We start from the raw sequence: 15358 nt of genomic DNA on the forward strand, positions 1-15358 counted from the left end.
CTGTGTGGACAGCGTTATTTTATTATTAATATTTTTAAAACAGATAAAAACATCTATATCCATGTGGACATAGCCTAAGAAGTCTTATATATGCCCATCTTCCAAGTAGAGTTTATCCTCCAGAGTGTTAAAAATGGCTGTCGTGTGTTATTTATTGATGTTAAAAAAAAACTACACGCACCTTTTGAAAAATGCGGTTTGGTTAAGATGTCAGTGTAAATGAGGCTCAGAGAGTCTGAACAGGAGAATCGACCAAGAGGACTAGTGGCCATACCAACTTGTACTTAGACCAACAGCTCCCTTTCCATAATGTGCATTGATTTTCTTTCTTTCTTTCTTTTTGTTTTGTTTTGTTGTTGGTTTTTTTTTTTTTTTTTTAGTGGTACCATAACATTTCTGTCAGAAGTGTACCATACAACCACGTGCGGTCATTGTCTTTACCTCGAAGGACATGCAAAGCGAAGGGGGACGCGTTTCACCGACGCGCCGTGCGTTGTAATTGTCCGCTGGGAACTGAAATGCATGACTTTTTGGATCTCACCCCCCTTCCCTCCCGCTCTGTACTCGTTTCCACTTCCTATGAAAGGATGAAACGTCCTCTTCGTGCATTTCTGTGGACCTTCCATTTGTACATAAAACACGGCACTTACTGACTGTTTTTTTTTTTTGGGACCATTTTACTGTTTTATTTAAACTGTTTTTATTTGTTTTCTTATACATTTATTAGCAAGTTTTATCTAATTTAAGTGAAACGTGTCCTTTTTCCAGTGGGATGTATTTATTTGCTGATTCACTTATTTATTTCTAGAGCCATTCTGTAAAGGAGAGTGCAATCTCGTAAATGTAGGCCAGTAACACCATACTTTTTTTTTTTTTTTTTTTTTTTTTTTTATTGGATTATGACTATGATTACTATTCTGATTATTAAAGCATGTGTTCATATTGGGCCTGTATATGATAAATGTGACACCGCAATGTTGTGTGAGTTGTCTTTTAACACGAGGACCTGCACACACACACACTCACCACGTCAATCGATCACTCAGTCGATTCTAATGTGCAATCCACTGCATTGGAGTTTTATTTTGTGAATTATTTTGAAAGTCACAAGGGATTACCGTTCCCGATAACAGCTTCCTCTCCCTCCACAGTCCTGCACCTCGCTCGCCTCCCCTCCCCTCCCGCCTCCTATCTTTTGCTTTATCTCCACACACTTTTAATCTCCTCCTCCATCATCCTTTTCCCTCTTATCTGTCCTTTCGTGTCCCTTGCTTGAGAAGCGCACACACACCTTGTGCTCATTTTGCTCCTGACTGGCCAGAGCGGCAAGCCTGACCTTGAACAGCAGCGTGAAAACGACTGCATATGTTGGTGCTGCAAGAAAAACCATAGCGGTAATATTATTATTTTGGTCCATACTGCCGTTGCGATGAGGACTCCGGCACCGGTGGATGCTATTTTCTCCTGCGGAATGAAGAAATGGTCATAAAGTTATCAGCTTGGTGAGAAAATGAGCTGGTAATGCCGAGGATTTGCTCAGTAGAAATGAAATAGGACAATTTGCCTGACATTTATCTTAAATTGCAGCCCAGGAATTGCATGCAGCACCAGAATATCTTATTTTAGGAGGCTGTCTGAAACACTTCTCCTTTATTACAGCCCCTTGGAATTTGAAAGCAGCAATAATAAATGTGATTTCAATGTTTTTTTTTTGCGCTTTCCCGTGCAGCCCCTATAGCTATATGTGCTCTACTGAAACACACAGATAAATAAACCCTGACAAGCTTGTTTAACACCTTTTCCCGCACCCACCCGCCTTCACGTACAAGTCAGCCGGTTCCATTTGATGTGTTGTAACGTAAAAGTTTCAAACAAGAGAGTACATCCTCGCAGCAAAAACAGTACAGGCCGTAACGGTGAGTTTGTAAAGTCTTTTTTTTTTGCTTTGGTTTATTTGTGCATCTTTATTTCATTTTTCCTCCCTCTGCCCTTCTTGGGGAAGGAAGGACGTGTTTTTCTTCTCTCTCTGCAGATTGTTACATGATGTCTTGCTGGTGCTGTGTGGACTCGCTGACAACCTGGAAAGCAGAGACAAAAAAGCAGATTTTACCAACCATCTGAAGAATTTGATGAAAAGATTTTCAACAGGTCCAAATAGCTCTAGATGTCAAGGCTAAAATGTAGGGTGTAAAAGTGAAAATATAGTTGATGACTAGTTCTTACACTGCGCTCCATTATACTCAGAAGTCGGGAAGAATTACCTCAGTGTCGGCACAGTGTAATTGAGTAGCCACTCAATACAATGAACAGGAAACAAGAACGCCTTTGCATTACATTTTCATGATAAAACTTGCTTTTACAATGTAGTTTTTGATGGTTATGACAGTTGGCGGTGTTGAAACAGCTTTGCTGCTCAACGTTTCTACATAGAAGTTGCTGGACTCTGAAGACCTGCCCCCTTTTCTGCCTCTGATTGGCTAATCCTAACCCTAACCCAACCCTAAGCCTAACCTTAACCAACCTAACCAAGGAAGGCAACGATTACCAGCCAATCAGAGGCAGAGTAGGGTGTGTTTGCAGGCCCAACAAGTCAAATTTAGTTTCTCCCTACTTGGTACCAGCTCTGAATATCCCGACTTCCGAGTACAATGTAATGAAACGTTAAAAGATGTCTTTGAAATATATGACAAAACCGTATAAAGCATCACCTTGTACATATGAACTTCTCCGGTGATTAAGCTTTACATTAATAGCTGTTTATACATTAGTGATTGCCTGGTCTCAAACTGGGCTGTATGAGAGCTAATAGACACACTGAGCAAAAGGCTGAAATAATGTCTAGGTGGGAAGGTGCCGGCTCGTTGAAAAGCAATATTTACCGAGGCAAATTACTGTAAAGAAAGGCTTGATCAAGCAAAGAGAGAACCTGTGTGGGCTGAGACACGTGAGGCCGTTTGCCTGACTAAACAGCTGTTTTATTTGCAAGTCAAACAGTCCCTCTTTCAAAAGTCTTTTCTAACCAAAAACAACAACACTGAGCCAGGGATGAGCTCTAACAGGGTTTGGGTTTGTTCAGGGCTGGGGTAAATTCCCATTTTGGCCACCCAAAGCAGAAATGTCTGTACTCCTGATACAGTGGTGTCTAGGGGTCCTTGAGGGGCCCTCAGGAGTCCACAGCAAAATGAGGAGTGCTTTAATTTCTCTGTCATTTCAATCACTAGAAACAGTTATGATATTAAAAAAAAAAAAATGTATGGGTGATCATTATAACATGATTTAATTATACCACTTTGAATCTGTTTCTCAGTGGTCTAGTATGACAATTTAATACTTAACACAAAATAGCTTGTCATATAAGGGTCCCAAAAGGGCAAAATCACTTCAGATGGGGGTCTGAGGTATAATAAGAGTCAGTTGAGGGTCCAGAGCAGGACAGTGCTTGAAAAACCAATCTGTAAGTCACTTTGAGACATCAAACCATGGATGAAAATCTCCTAAACATCAACTTTTCACAAACTGAAACACTGCAAAAAAACAACAACAACAGCATCTTAACAAGTCATTTAGTCTTAAATTTGATAATAATAATAATAAAATTCTCAGCGGGATGAGATAATCCCACTTGTTTCCAATGCAGTTTCACTTATTTTCTGGGATAAATGTGTTGAAACGAGGCAGAATAAGGCAGATCAGCCCACTAGGGTCAAGAATATGACACTTGATTCAAGAAAATTCTGGAAACAAGTTCATTAGCATTGGAAACAAGTGAGATTATCTCAGCTGTCTGGCAGATTTACCTTGTTTGAAGCAAATGAAGATTTTAACAGTGAAGATGAGACTGACGGACTTGGTAAAAGAGAGATTTTTTGCAGTGCAGCCTTGTTTTGGAAGTTTCTGCGTCTATGCAATGGGATTTAGTGAGTAATATTTATTCCCAGCCCTGGTAGTGAGGATCTTCAGGAGGCGACAGGGCCTGAAGCCAGAGCCACAGGTGGAGTTTTGTTGAAACAGCAAACCTGTCAAAACATGCCAGCATTGTAGATAGCTGGAAGTGTTGCGAGGAAGTCACGGTTGCAGTGTGTTTTCCACTTGGGGCGGGACAGGATTTTTGGATGAACTCGTCCCTGCATGCGTGTGCCTGTATGTTTATGCGGGTGTGTGCAGATGCCTTCCACTGCCAAACCTGCACATGATCTACAGCTGATTATTTTGCAAAGGGCTGCCTCTTTCACGGATGAGATTGACTTTGGGCGCTGTTCTGCCCTGCTAAGGCAAAAGCAGTAATTGTTTGCTGTGTTTTTAAAGGCCAAAGGTCAAAATTCCTGCCTATAAACGCCGCTAATTGAGCTACAATTCACCTCTGTTCCATAAACAGGCCACTTTTGTCAGGACAGGAGACAGGGACCGGGGTTGTTTTTCGGTTTCAGTACATGTGCAATTACTGCTTTTTAGCTATTTAGGGCAGAATGAAGTAAACACTACACACTGACCCAGACTGATTATTGATCAGTATAGACTGAAGCCATTATTGGGGTCAAAATGACGCAGGTCAAACATGTCTGCATGTAAAAAGAACAAGGAGTGTTTCTCTGTGCTGGATTTCAGTAGTTGTGCAAATCTCTGTTATAAGCACTCAATACATTGCCATTTTTGCTTTATTTGATAGGTACACTGCAACAAACGCCCATCTTAACAAGTTATAAGTTATAAGTTAAGTGTAAAATTCACTTTCAGAAAAATTACAGAAAAGTGGGATCATCTCATCCCTCTGTCTGTATTTTTCACTTGTTCACAGAAAGACAAGACTTTAAGACTGAATATGAGACTAACTGGCCTTTGATGATGTAGAGTTTTTGCTGTGTAATGAGTGAAAGTGACGGGATACACTGCAAAAATGTTTCTTAACAAGTCAATCAGTTGCATCTTCAGTGTTCAAATCCTGTTTTTCTTCAAACATGGTAAAAAAAATAAAAATAAAAAATCCACCAGTGGAACAGATAATCCCACTTTTTCCAGTGCAGTTTCATTTGTTTTAGCAATTTCTCAAGTTCATTCCTGTTAAAAACAAGCGGCATTATCGCACTGGCAGATTTTCTGTTTTTTTTTTTTTTTTTTTTTTTTTTTTTTTTAACCTTGTTTGAAGAAAAACAAGATTTGAACACTGAAGATGAGACTGGATCCCTTGTAAACATGGATTTGTCCTCGGCTGAACTTCCCTGGACTGCTCTCAATTTCTTTGTGACAAAATTCATTTCATTTTCCATATTCATAAGACAAAGGTAGACAAAAAGGCTAGTTTCAAATTTCCATTGGTGTCTGAAAGAAAATGGAATCAAAGACTAAAACATTAAAAACTATACAGAAACCTTATTTTGTTTGATGTCAGACTCATTATCAGGTACTGGTGCACTGCAGCAAACAACCTTTATCTGAACCCACATCCGCCAATGCAGATTTTCCTGCATGTCCTCTATGATGCTATAAGCCTCTTTATGCTTATCTCACACGCATATGTGAGTGTGTGTGTGTGTGTGTGTGTGTGTGTGTGTGTGTGTTACCTCTCCATCACGGGTCTCGATGGTCTTGATGAGGACGGTTTTCTTTGAATGCATCTCAGAGGAGCGCTGCTGTTGCTCGGGGCTCGTCTCTGTTTGAGAACAATCAGAAAATATCAATATGAGAGACTGCATCACATATATTATTTATGCTATATTAACTACAGTAGGCAGTTCTACTGGGATTAAGACTCTCTTCTGTTTATCATAAGCACAACCTGGCCCAGAATACAGCATTGATGTAATATACAGCAGTGTATTTGAGGAAAACAGCATAAAAATCACAGAAAATGTAAATGCATGTTGTATTTATTACTTTTTGTGTTCCAGTTATACTACAATGTCTAATGCAAGTGCAGTTTGATGAATTACAAGCAGATTATAAGCCCCTTAGAAGCAGAGATAAACTTTTCTCACAATATAATCTTCAGGCAAACATCAGGAAATTACCTTCATTCACTAAAATAATTATTCAAGCCCCTACATTTTCTGCACATTGTGATCATTATATCATGATCTGATTATAATACATTCACAGCATGTTTGTAATGAGCTTATGATGGCTTACTCTGTCAGCGCCATTTGAAGTACAATTATGAACAAATCCAACACTAAATAAGACAATTATTGGGTATAAAGGCATATAAGGTGAGGAGAACTGAGATGAACTGGACTGAAATGAACCAAAACTGAACTGAAATGAACCAAAACTGAACTGAACTGAGGTGAACTGGGTTGAACTGAAGTGGATTGTGAGGTTTTGATGAAGAGCCTTGCATTAGTTGAAGAGCTTGTGCCCTCTAGTGGTGCGCTCAGGTAACGGCGCTCTTACCTCGGAAGCTCAAGGTGGAGTAAGTCTGCATGGGCAAAGCAATCCTGCAAAGAGAGAGAGAGAGAGAGAGAGAGAGAGAGAGAGAGAGAGAGAGAGAGAGGTGCTATTAATGATGAATATAAAATATGTATAATATATAGGCCTAATGAGATTTGCCTCAACTGCCCTCTCTCTGCAGCAGTTCTGCTATTGACTCACATATTGACATACACTGCAAAAACTTGTAAAATCTTATTTTTCTAAAAAGGAGTGAAAATCTCTTTGAGGTGACACGAATCCATTTACTTCCAGTGTGTTTTCACATTTTGAAGAGACAAGATTTAATATCTTGAAATGAGACAGAAATTTCATCAGCAGGCATGAAGCCGTTAGTGATCCCAATTAACATTTTTTAAAAAGTCATTAAAAACTCGTTTTTCCTCAAACAGCACATGAAAGACTCAATTTATTAAGTAATTTAATGTCATACTGCATCATTCAAATCCTGCTTTTCTTACCTGCTAGTGGGGTGAGACAATCCCACTTCTTTCAAACACTAATCAACTTTTTGCTAGAATTTTTATGGAACCAAATGCCATTTTCTTGATCCTAGTGGACTGATCTGCCTTATTGTGCCTTGGATCAACAGAGTATACTTGTGCACAACTACAAATCCTGTCTTCTGTAGCTCCTGCATTCAGGGGCCATCCATCACCTGCTCTCCTCCCCTTCCAGCAGCTTCCTGTAGGTGGCGATCTCCACATCCAGCGCCATCTTGACGTTGAGCAGGTCCTGGTACTCGCGGAGGTGGCGCGCCATCTCGTCCTTCATGTTGGCGATCTCGGCCTCCAGCCTGGAGATGGTCTCCTGGAAGTTGCCAGCCTCGAGTCCATGACGATCCTCCATGTCCCGCATCTGCCTCATCAGGGACTCATTCTGCACGGACAGAGAGAGGAAGACAGATGAGGAGCTTGGACCAGAGTAGTATGGAAATATCTTGATTTGAAGAGAACACCACTAAGCAGAGAGTAGAATCAAACAAAATAGAGCAGAGAACAAATAAAATAGAGAAGAGTGTCTTTTACATACAGTGCCTTTGAGGGAGTCGATCTCACAGGTGTAGGACTGGATCTGGTGTCTGAACTCCATGGTCTCCTGCCTGGCCTGCTTCAGAGCCTCATTGTTCTTACTCACCGCCTGGTTCAGGTCAGACACCTGCAGGCACACGGGTCAAAGGTCAAGATGGGTTCAGAGGTTAGAACAGGACAGAGATCAGGATGGGGGTAAAGGCGATGTCCCCTGCAAATTGTGCTACTATCACTACTGCCACCACCACTGACACTCTTCCATATTCCTTTCCCTTCCTTTCTATCTGACTCTCTCTCTCACCTTGGACTTGTACCACTCCTCGGCTTCTGCGATGTTCTTGGCGGCGATGCCCTCGTACTGAGCTCTGATGTCACGCAGCGCCGCCGTCAGGTCCGGCTTGGACATATCCATCTGGATCTGAACCTGAGTCTCCTGCATCTGAGCCTGCAGCTCACGGATCTCCTGCAGGAGGAGGGAGGAGCCCATCAAGTTCGTAGGGGTTCTGGTAGGTGTACGTGTGTGTGTTTGTGTGTGTGTGCACATCTGAGTAGAAAACTAGGTTTTCAAGCAACTGGTAACACCTTTGCAACCATGCTATAATAGCTTCAGAATCAAGACAAATTGCCTAGCAACCAGATAATGACATCTTCCCAATCAGTAGTAATCGCCTACCAACAACATAATAACATCTTCTCACCCAAAAATCACCTAGCAACCAGATAATAATATCTTCACAATTACCAAGCACCTACACTACAACATCCTCACATCATGTAACATTCCAGCGAACATATACCATAACAGCTACTAGTAATTGCCTAATGAGTACTAGTTACACCCTAGCAAGCACTAAGAATCACAGTGGAATCAACTACTAACACATCTGAAGCTAACAGGAATCTAGTAACCACCTTCTAACATCATAGAAACCACTGATAATCACCTACTAATCACCTACAACCATCTAAGAACAGCTCGTCATCATTTTGTGTCCATCCAGTTGGAAACCACCATTGTTTTGGGTCACAGTTTCTTAATAAAATATACTATAATCAAGTTTTGACTGCACTGTGAACATCTTTGTCAGTGTAATTCTTTTTTCATCAGTTTCCTAGATAGACACACGCACATTCAAACCCTGAACTCACATCCAAGCCAGTGTCCGTACCGTCTTCCTCTGGACAAACAGAGTGGACGTCCACGGTGTAATTATAGCTGTGCATCTGCTGGGAAGATTTCACAACACTGCCCAGGCCTGTTGCCAAGACACAAGCTGTGTGTGTGTGTATGTGTGTATGTGTGAAACAGTATACTTCTCCAATCCTCCGGTTTGTCATTACATTCACACAGAGACACAGATGTAACAGCAGATGCTGAGATATACAGACAGACAGGGACATAACAGGAGGACAGAAAGAGATGCAAACACAGGCAGACTGGCAGAGTTGACATTTTGCATGATCCTTGATAATCTTCACATAGACGCATGTTCTTAAAGATGATGTGCGTAACATTTTTAACATTGATACAGCATTCTCAAATTAATTGGGATACTTTGGCATGAATGCCATAAACAAATGAGGGCCTGTTGGCAGCTTTAAGTTACACCAGTGTTATTTTTAGTGCCAGTGTTTCTCAGTGCTTTCTCTTTGTCTTCACTGAAGAGGATTAGCACGTTGGAAGGGATTTTTCCTTCGATATTTCACCCACCTCTTATCTTGTGCCATAAAGCAATCCAGCAGATTTGCCTTTCCTTCTCAATAAGCAAAACTAAAACCACAAGAAGCGAAAGCTATTAAAAAAAAAAAAGTTAGAAAGACAGAGGAGGACGGAGGAGCAAACCTCTTCATGGATCTTCTTGAGGAAGGCGATCTCCTCCTGCAGGGTCTCGATGCGTCTCTCCAAGTCCAGACGGGCCAGCGTGGCAGCGTCCACATCCTTGAAGAGGCAGGAACACCGGTCAAGTTTTGAATTAGCTTGGTGCACTGAACCCAAGACGTTTAGTACACTGAATGCACATTAAAACAGCTTGGTGTAGCAAACACTAATACTTCAGTATGCTGAATGCATGTTGAAATAGGTGCACAAGGGCAGGCATGCTGCAGTGCACTTTAATTATTGCAACATACAATAGGCATATTAAGTTGTCTTTTATTTTTTATCCTTGATTTGACCTGAGGTGGAAAAAGGCTCAAATTCCTAACTTAAGTAAAAGTAACAATAGCAAAATGGAAAAATACCCCATTAAAAGCATTCAAAATTTCAGAATTTGAAAAATAAAAGTAGCGTAGTATTAGCTGCGTTGGAAAAAGTAAAATTACCCTCTGAAAAAAAAAAGTGAAAAGATTTCCCTATGCAAAGCAACGCCGGAAAAGCTCAAAGTCACAAAGTCAGTAAATGGAAATACTCAAGAAAAGTGCCAGTGCTGTACTTGTTTCTATCCATATCTGATTTTTTTTTTTGGCTCTTTGGTTCATTTTAAAAGCTTGGCACACCAAACATAATTTAATAGTCGGGGTTCACTGCAGGACCCACCGCTCTGAAAGCAGCCAGGTTGTTCTCTGCTTCCTCTTTCTGGAGAATCTCCTCTTGTAGCCTGCAGGAGAGAGAGAGACACACAAAAATGAGCTCTTCATGTCGCAGCATTTTAGCATTTCTATCATCTACAGTTGGTGTAGTTGTTTGTTTCAGCTCAGTTGAGATGCACTGGTAATTTGTTTTGCGCCGCTGCTCTGGCGGTGCGAGGAGGATTGTGCCAAACTGAATTGAACTCAGAGGAAAAAGGCAAAGGCAGAAAAACGCTGCAGCACCTTTATTTAATTTAGCAATCCACGTTGGCAGTATTTTTATTTATTTATTTTTTTTTCAGAATCATTTAAATGTTAGAATTGAAATGCACCAAGACAGAAAGATTAGGAGAGAAAATCCACAGCACATATATTAATGCAATACAAGCCCAGATTAAATAAGCCCGGGCCAAACTCCCACAGCAATAAAGGTGGAAGGCGCCCCAGATAAAACAGCCTCCGTTTTCATTTAAAAAGTGCAGAGTGATTCCTCCTTCTTCTTGTTTTTCAGATCTCACCGAAAACCCCCCACAACCATCCAACACCTTATTCCTTTGATATTTTATTTCATGTTTTTTATTTCATCCAGCAGCGCCCACCCCTCTCCTTATTTTGCTGTTAAAACGACTTGGCATTTAAAAAGTAAACCAGGAAGAGAGAGAGAAGTAGAACGAGCCATAAGAGATCCTCCAGACATCCTTCAGCCCTATCCTCTCCTTTTATAGAAGAGGAGAGTGTAAACACGGTGTGTGTGTGTGTGTGTGTGTGTGTGTGTGTGTGTATAGACCAAGCAGCAAAGCATTATGGCCAGGGACATGAGCTGAGATGGAGACTGTGTGTGTGATGGGCCCAACTTTGGTTAGACAGAGTGGGGACACATCCTACACACACACACACACACACACACAAAGCATGCCTCACATTCACACCCTTTCTCATCAGCACACCATTACTTATCCATCATCTATCACTTTTACATCTGTTCTTCCCTCCGTTCGACCTTCCTTTCCTTTCTAAAGAATACTCTAGAGCAGTGGTGTCCAAAGCGGGACGTCCCGGGACCCCCAGGACTCCTTAGGGGGCCTACAGGGGGGCCTTTATCTTAACATTACGTTTTAATTTCACCGTTTTGAATCTGTCTGTTAGTGTTCACATCTAAACACCTTAATACTTAACACAAGTCAAAATATCTTTTCATATCAGGGTCCCAAAAGGCAAAACCACTTTAAATGGTCCCTTGTGCCCTGACATTTACATTTTTTACACCCCCAGAGTGAGTGCTTGTTATTTTGCTCAGTCCAAATTTAGCCTCTGGTGTTCTCATTGTCTGATCTAAATTTAAGGAGCATATATATTTAGGTCCAGATTGATGTAAGCCTTGGAAAAATGTCTTTATAATCACCTCTCTATCCATATCTCAAATGCAATCTCTTTTTGATGCTATTTATACTTTAAAGAACTGTTTTGTTAAATGTTTTGTCTTTTTGCATTCATTTCATATCAGCATATTCATTCATTCATAGTATTATGTACTTCCAACACTGTTCTAACAATAGATTACCTATTGTTATTATTAGTAGTAATCAAATCATTTTTTATCAGGCACTTCACTATAGTAGTAAAGGTTGTGATTTTTTTTTTCTGTATTATCTTCAGTACCCTTTCATCTGCTCATCATTAATGTTTCATCAAATTTATTCTTACTGAATCCAGCAATAGTACTGATGGAAATCACTGTGTCAGTATTGGTAATAGCATCAGTATTAGTCATGTTATTAGTATTTTTCCTGTGGTGCAGTATGATGGGTGCAGGCTGCCAGTCATCCAGTGTGACTCTGCTGTCATTCATCTGTTGGCAGTGTTATGCAAGCGCCTCCATCCCTCACTGTAATCTCTGCTTTTCTTTTTGATCTTGATTGACATTTTACAGCAGCATTGCCAAAATGGGTGAGTTAAATCCATTCTAGGAGCCACGTGTTCTTTCACGCATCCATGAATAAAATAAGGATTGCTTTGTTTCATTCTCAAAAATGTATTCACAGTTTTTTTTTTGTTTTTTTTTTCTTTTTTGCCCACCAAGAGTGACGTGTTTTCATCGGAGTAAGTAGGCGAGCCAAACCGCGGCTTACTTCAAATCCCACCACACCAGCAGTGAGTCATGATGAGTCTTCTTGCTACGATGGAGTAATTTTCTTTCATCTTTTCCTCTGTCGTACATCAGAGAAACTTATGCCAACCCTGCAGCCACCCACGCACATTTTCTGTAGCTCAGTGAGGACTGTGCCAGGGATTAAAATCCACCACTCAAGTGTGAGGTACTTTTTTGGTGCACAGACGTTCCCTAAATCTGCCTCGTCTCTTTCTACTTCAGGTATTCACCACTTACATTTTCCTGAATTGAATGCGGTATTGCACTCTGGTCTCTCTGTCCTCTTCTAGGATACAGTGATACAGGGTACAGGAAACAGTGGCTACTGTGGGAATCAAACTTGTGACTGTATGGAGGACTGATGGAGCAAAAATCGCCTTGCAAAATACTTTATTACAATACTTTATTTTCCTCATTAAATGGCATAAAATATGTATTGAAGCAGCACGGTGCCATTGCATCTTCAAACACTTCCTTGTATTTGAATTCCTTTGCATAGGACCACCCCATCAGCCTCCCATGTGATAAATGTTCATTAATGTAACATAGAGTTTTTAGCTCCGAAATATGTGTAGGTGTTATACTGCTATACCATGTGATCAGCTGTATGTAATGAAATGCAAAAACGATGGAAAATCACTGGATAAAGTGCTTAAAGTCCCCCTCTGGCCAATTTTTAAGCCCAAAAAAATCACGTCAGTTCATTAATGTTACATATTCAGAAGTTTTTCCCATGAAAAAACATGCTTTAGTACTTACAAACGGCTGAGATATAACTCTAAACCTTGCCCTCATTAAGAATTGACCCACTTTCCCCTTGGGGATCAATAAAGTATTTCTGATTCTGATTTCTGAATGCGTGGATATGTGAATATGCAAATAGTCCTCGCCCGCCCTCGTCCCTGCTGGCACACCAGCTCATAACTAAGCTCTGTGTTCACAGAATGAGGAAGTATTGTCCAGGGACACTCGTGAAAATTGTGCCGTACTTGACGATCTAACCATGAAAAAATTCGTTTTTTCAGCATATCTCTTAGTTACACTAGTATTGTTCATGTGAAGCAAGCATTTCCAAAAAAAAAATGGCTGTGCTAAGGGATTTTTCCATATGACAGTGTTGTGCAGTCCTCTGGGGCTGTGTGAGCATCAGGGTTTAAAAATACTGCCTGGTCACCACAGCAAACAGCAGCTAGAGATACCTCCCTGTGGGCTGGTTCATAACACTGTGAGACCAGGCTGCTCCGAGATGTCGCTGCCTGGCACGACATACGTATGATTCACACGGCTCTTTTATCCACCATTTCACACACTCATTCATCTGGAACCCTCCGGCCACACGCCTTCGCCTAAACTTGGTCCGGACTGATTAGTGTGACAAAGCGCCTTTGCCTCCTCGGGCATTTAAGAAATTCACACCCAGAGTGACGGAGAAACAGAGGAGAGGGTGTGATAGTCAAGTTCCGTCGTTATTTCAGCCTCAGAAAGTCAGAAAGTGAATGTATTGTATACCGGAGGGTTTTTGTCACGATTGATACCATTATTTTCTTGTTTTTTCTTCTTCTTTGCAATCATTCTTTTCCTACTGTTTCCTACTATCCTTCCCCTCATTTGCCCTCTACTTTTCTTCCATTTTGTATCGCATGCACACACACTTCAACACACACACGGCTCTTTTTAAAGGTGCACTATGGAAAATTGAGGGTTGATTTAAGTGAGGACTGTGTTGACACAACTGACCAGAAAATGTGGATTAACCACGTAATTTATGGCTTAAAGCTGATGATGACACCCATGAAGACTCACTGCAAAAAAAAAAAAAAAAAAAAAATCTCAATCTCTAGAAGTCATTTAGACTCCTCATCAGTAATCATAAAATCTTGTTTTTCTTCAAACTAGGTAAAAAAAAAATGGATGAGATAATCCCACTTGTTTCCAATGCTGTTTCACCTATGTCAGGATTTTCTCTGGGAGTAAGTCTAAATATATTGAAACAAGGCAGAACAAGGCAGATTAGCCCACTAGGATCAAAACAATGACACTTGAAAATTCTGGAAACAAGTTGATTAATGTTGGAAACAAGTGGGATTATCTCATCCCGCTGGCAGATTTGATTTACTTTGTTTGAAGAAAAACAAAATTTTAACTCTTTTTTTGCAGTGCTGAGTCTAAACAGTCCACATGCAAAAGCCCCTCCCCCTTCCGCCCACCTGAGTTTGAGCTTGTCCACGTCGTCGGCCAGGTTGTCCCTCTCCACCTCCACGCGCGACCTCTGATTGGTCAGGATCTCCACCTGCCGCCGCAGCTCGCTCATCTCCTCCTCGTACAGGTCGGCGATGCGCGTGGGCTCGCGGCCGCGCAGCCGCTCGATCTCCACGGTCAGCGCCTGGTTCTGCTGCTCCAGGAAGCGCACCTTCTCGATGTAGCTGGCGAAGCGGTCGTTCAGGTGCTGCAGCTCCGCCTTCTCGTTGGTGCGCGTCGTCAGGAACTCCTGGTTCAGGGCGTCGGCCAGGCTGAAGTCCAGCGTCTCGCCCATGCCGGCGTAGGAGCGCGCGCCCCGGGTCGCCACGAAGGGCTTCCCGAAGGAGGAGGCCCGGTAAGCGGAGGAGGAGGAGGAGTAGGCGGGCGCCGAGCTGCTGCGGGTCACCTCATACACCCTGGAGGTGACGCGCCCGCCGCCAGAGCCCGACTGGCCAAACAGAGCGCGGTTGAGGGAGGGGGAGGCGTAGCCGCCATGGCCAAAGGTGCGGCGGTAGGAGGAGGCGGTGTGGCCAGAGGAGCTGTAGGAGGCCATGTTGGAGGACAGACAGGCCGAGAGGGAGAGACGGAGGGCGAGAGAGAGACAGGCTGCAGGCTGGAGAGGAGACAGTCAACTGACAGCTGCACCGACTGTCCCGGGATATTTAAGGCTGCCCCCCTCCTCTTGGTGGGAATGACCTCCCAGTGTCTCTCTATGTCTCTCTCTCTCTCCCTCTCTCTCACCATCCCCATTCTTTTCCCTCCCTTTCTCCCTCTCTTTCTCTCACCCTCTCACTCTTTTCTCCCTTTTGTTTTTTCCCTCTCCCCTTTCCTCTCTTCCCATCTCTCCCTCTCTGACCTTTTGCACCTCTTCCTTCCTTCCTCTCTCTCTCTCTCCCCCTACTCATCTAGTTTCTTTCTTTCTTTCTTTCTTTCTTTCTTTCTTTCTTTC

At 42.0% G+C, this 15358-nt stretch overlaps 1 protein-coding gene across 1 annotated transcript; it reads right to left on the minus strand.

Moving 5' to 3' along the window:
* Positions 1-320: 320 nt before the first annotated feature.
* On the minus strand, positions 321-15031 carry desmb (desmin b). The gene is made up of 9 exons (XM_030070492.1): positions 14379-15031; positions 9991-10051; positions 9298-9393; positions 7756-7917; positions 7456-7581; positions 7082-7302; positions 6388-6431; positions 5559-5647; positions 321-2078 (listed from the first exon to the last, which is right to left on the minus strand). The coding sequence occupies exons 1-9, from the start codon at positions 14960-14962 to the stop codon at positions 2037-2039; spliced, it is 1425 nt and encodes a 474-aa protein (XP_029926352.1). The 5' UTR covers positions 14963-15031; the 3' UTR covers positions 321-2036.
* Between the last annotated feature and the right edge of the window lie 327 nt (positions 15032-15358).

This window comes from Myripristis murdjan, chromosome 2, assembly GCF_902150065.1.
Source record: "Myripristis murdjan chromosome 2, fMyrMur1.1, whole genome shotgun sequence".
NCBI lineage: Eukaryota > Metazoa > Chordata > Actinopteri > Holocentriformes > Holocentridae > Myripristis > Myripristis murdjan.

Bases quoted from the DNA above. Each gene is read 5' to 3' on its own strand.
- desmb (XM_030070492.1), bottom strand. From the start codon at position 14,962: ATGGCCTCCTACAGCTCCTCTGGCCACACCGCCTCCTCCTACCGCCGC. The intron at 9,394-9,990 runs GTGGGTCCTGCA...TGCCTCTTCAAG, and splicing joins ACCTGGCTGCTTTCAGAGCG to GATGTGGACGCTGCCACGCT. The intron at 7,303-7,455 runs GTATGTAAAAGA...CTGTCCGTGCAG, and splicing joins TCGACTCCCTCAAAGGCACT to AATGAGTCCCTGATGAGGCA.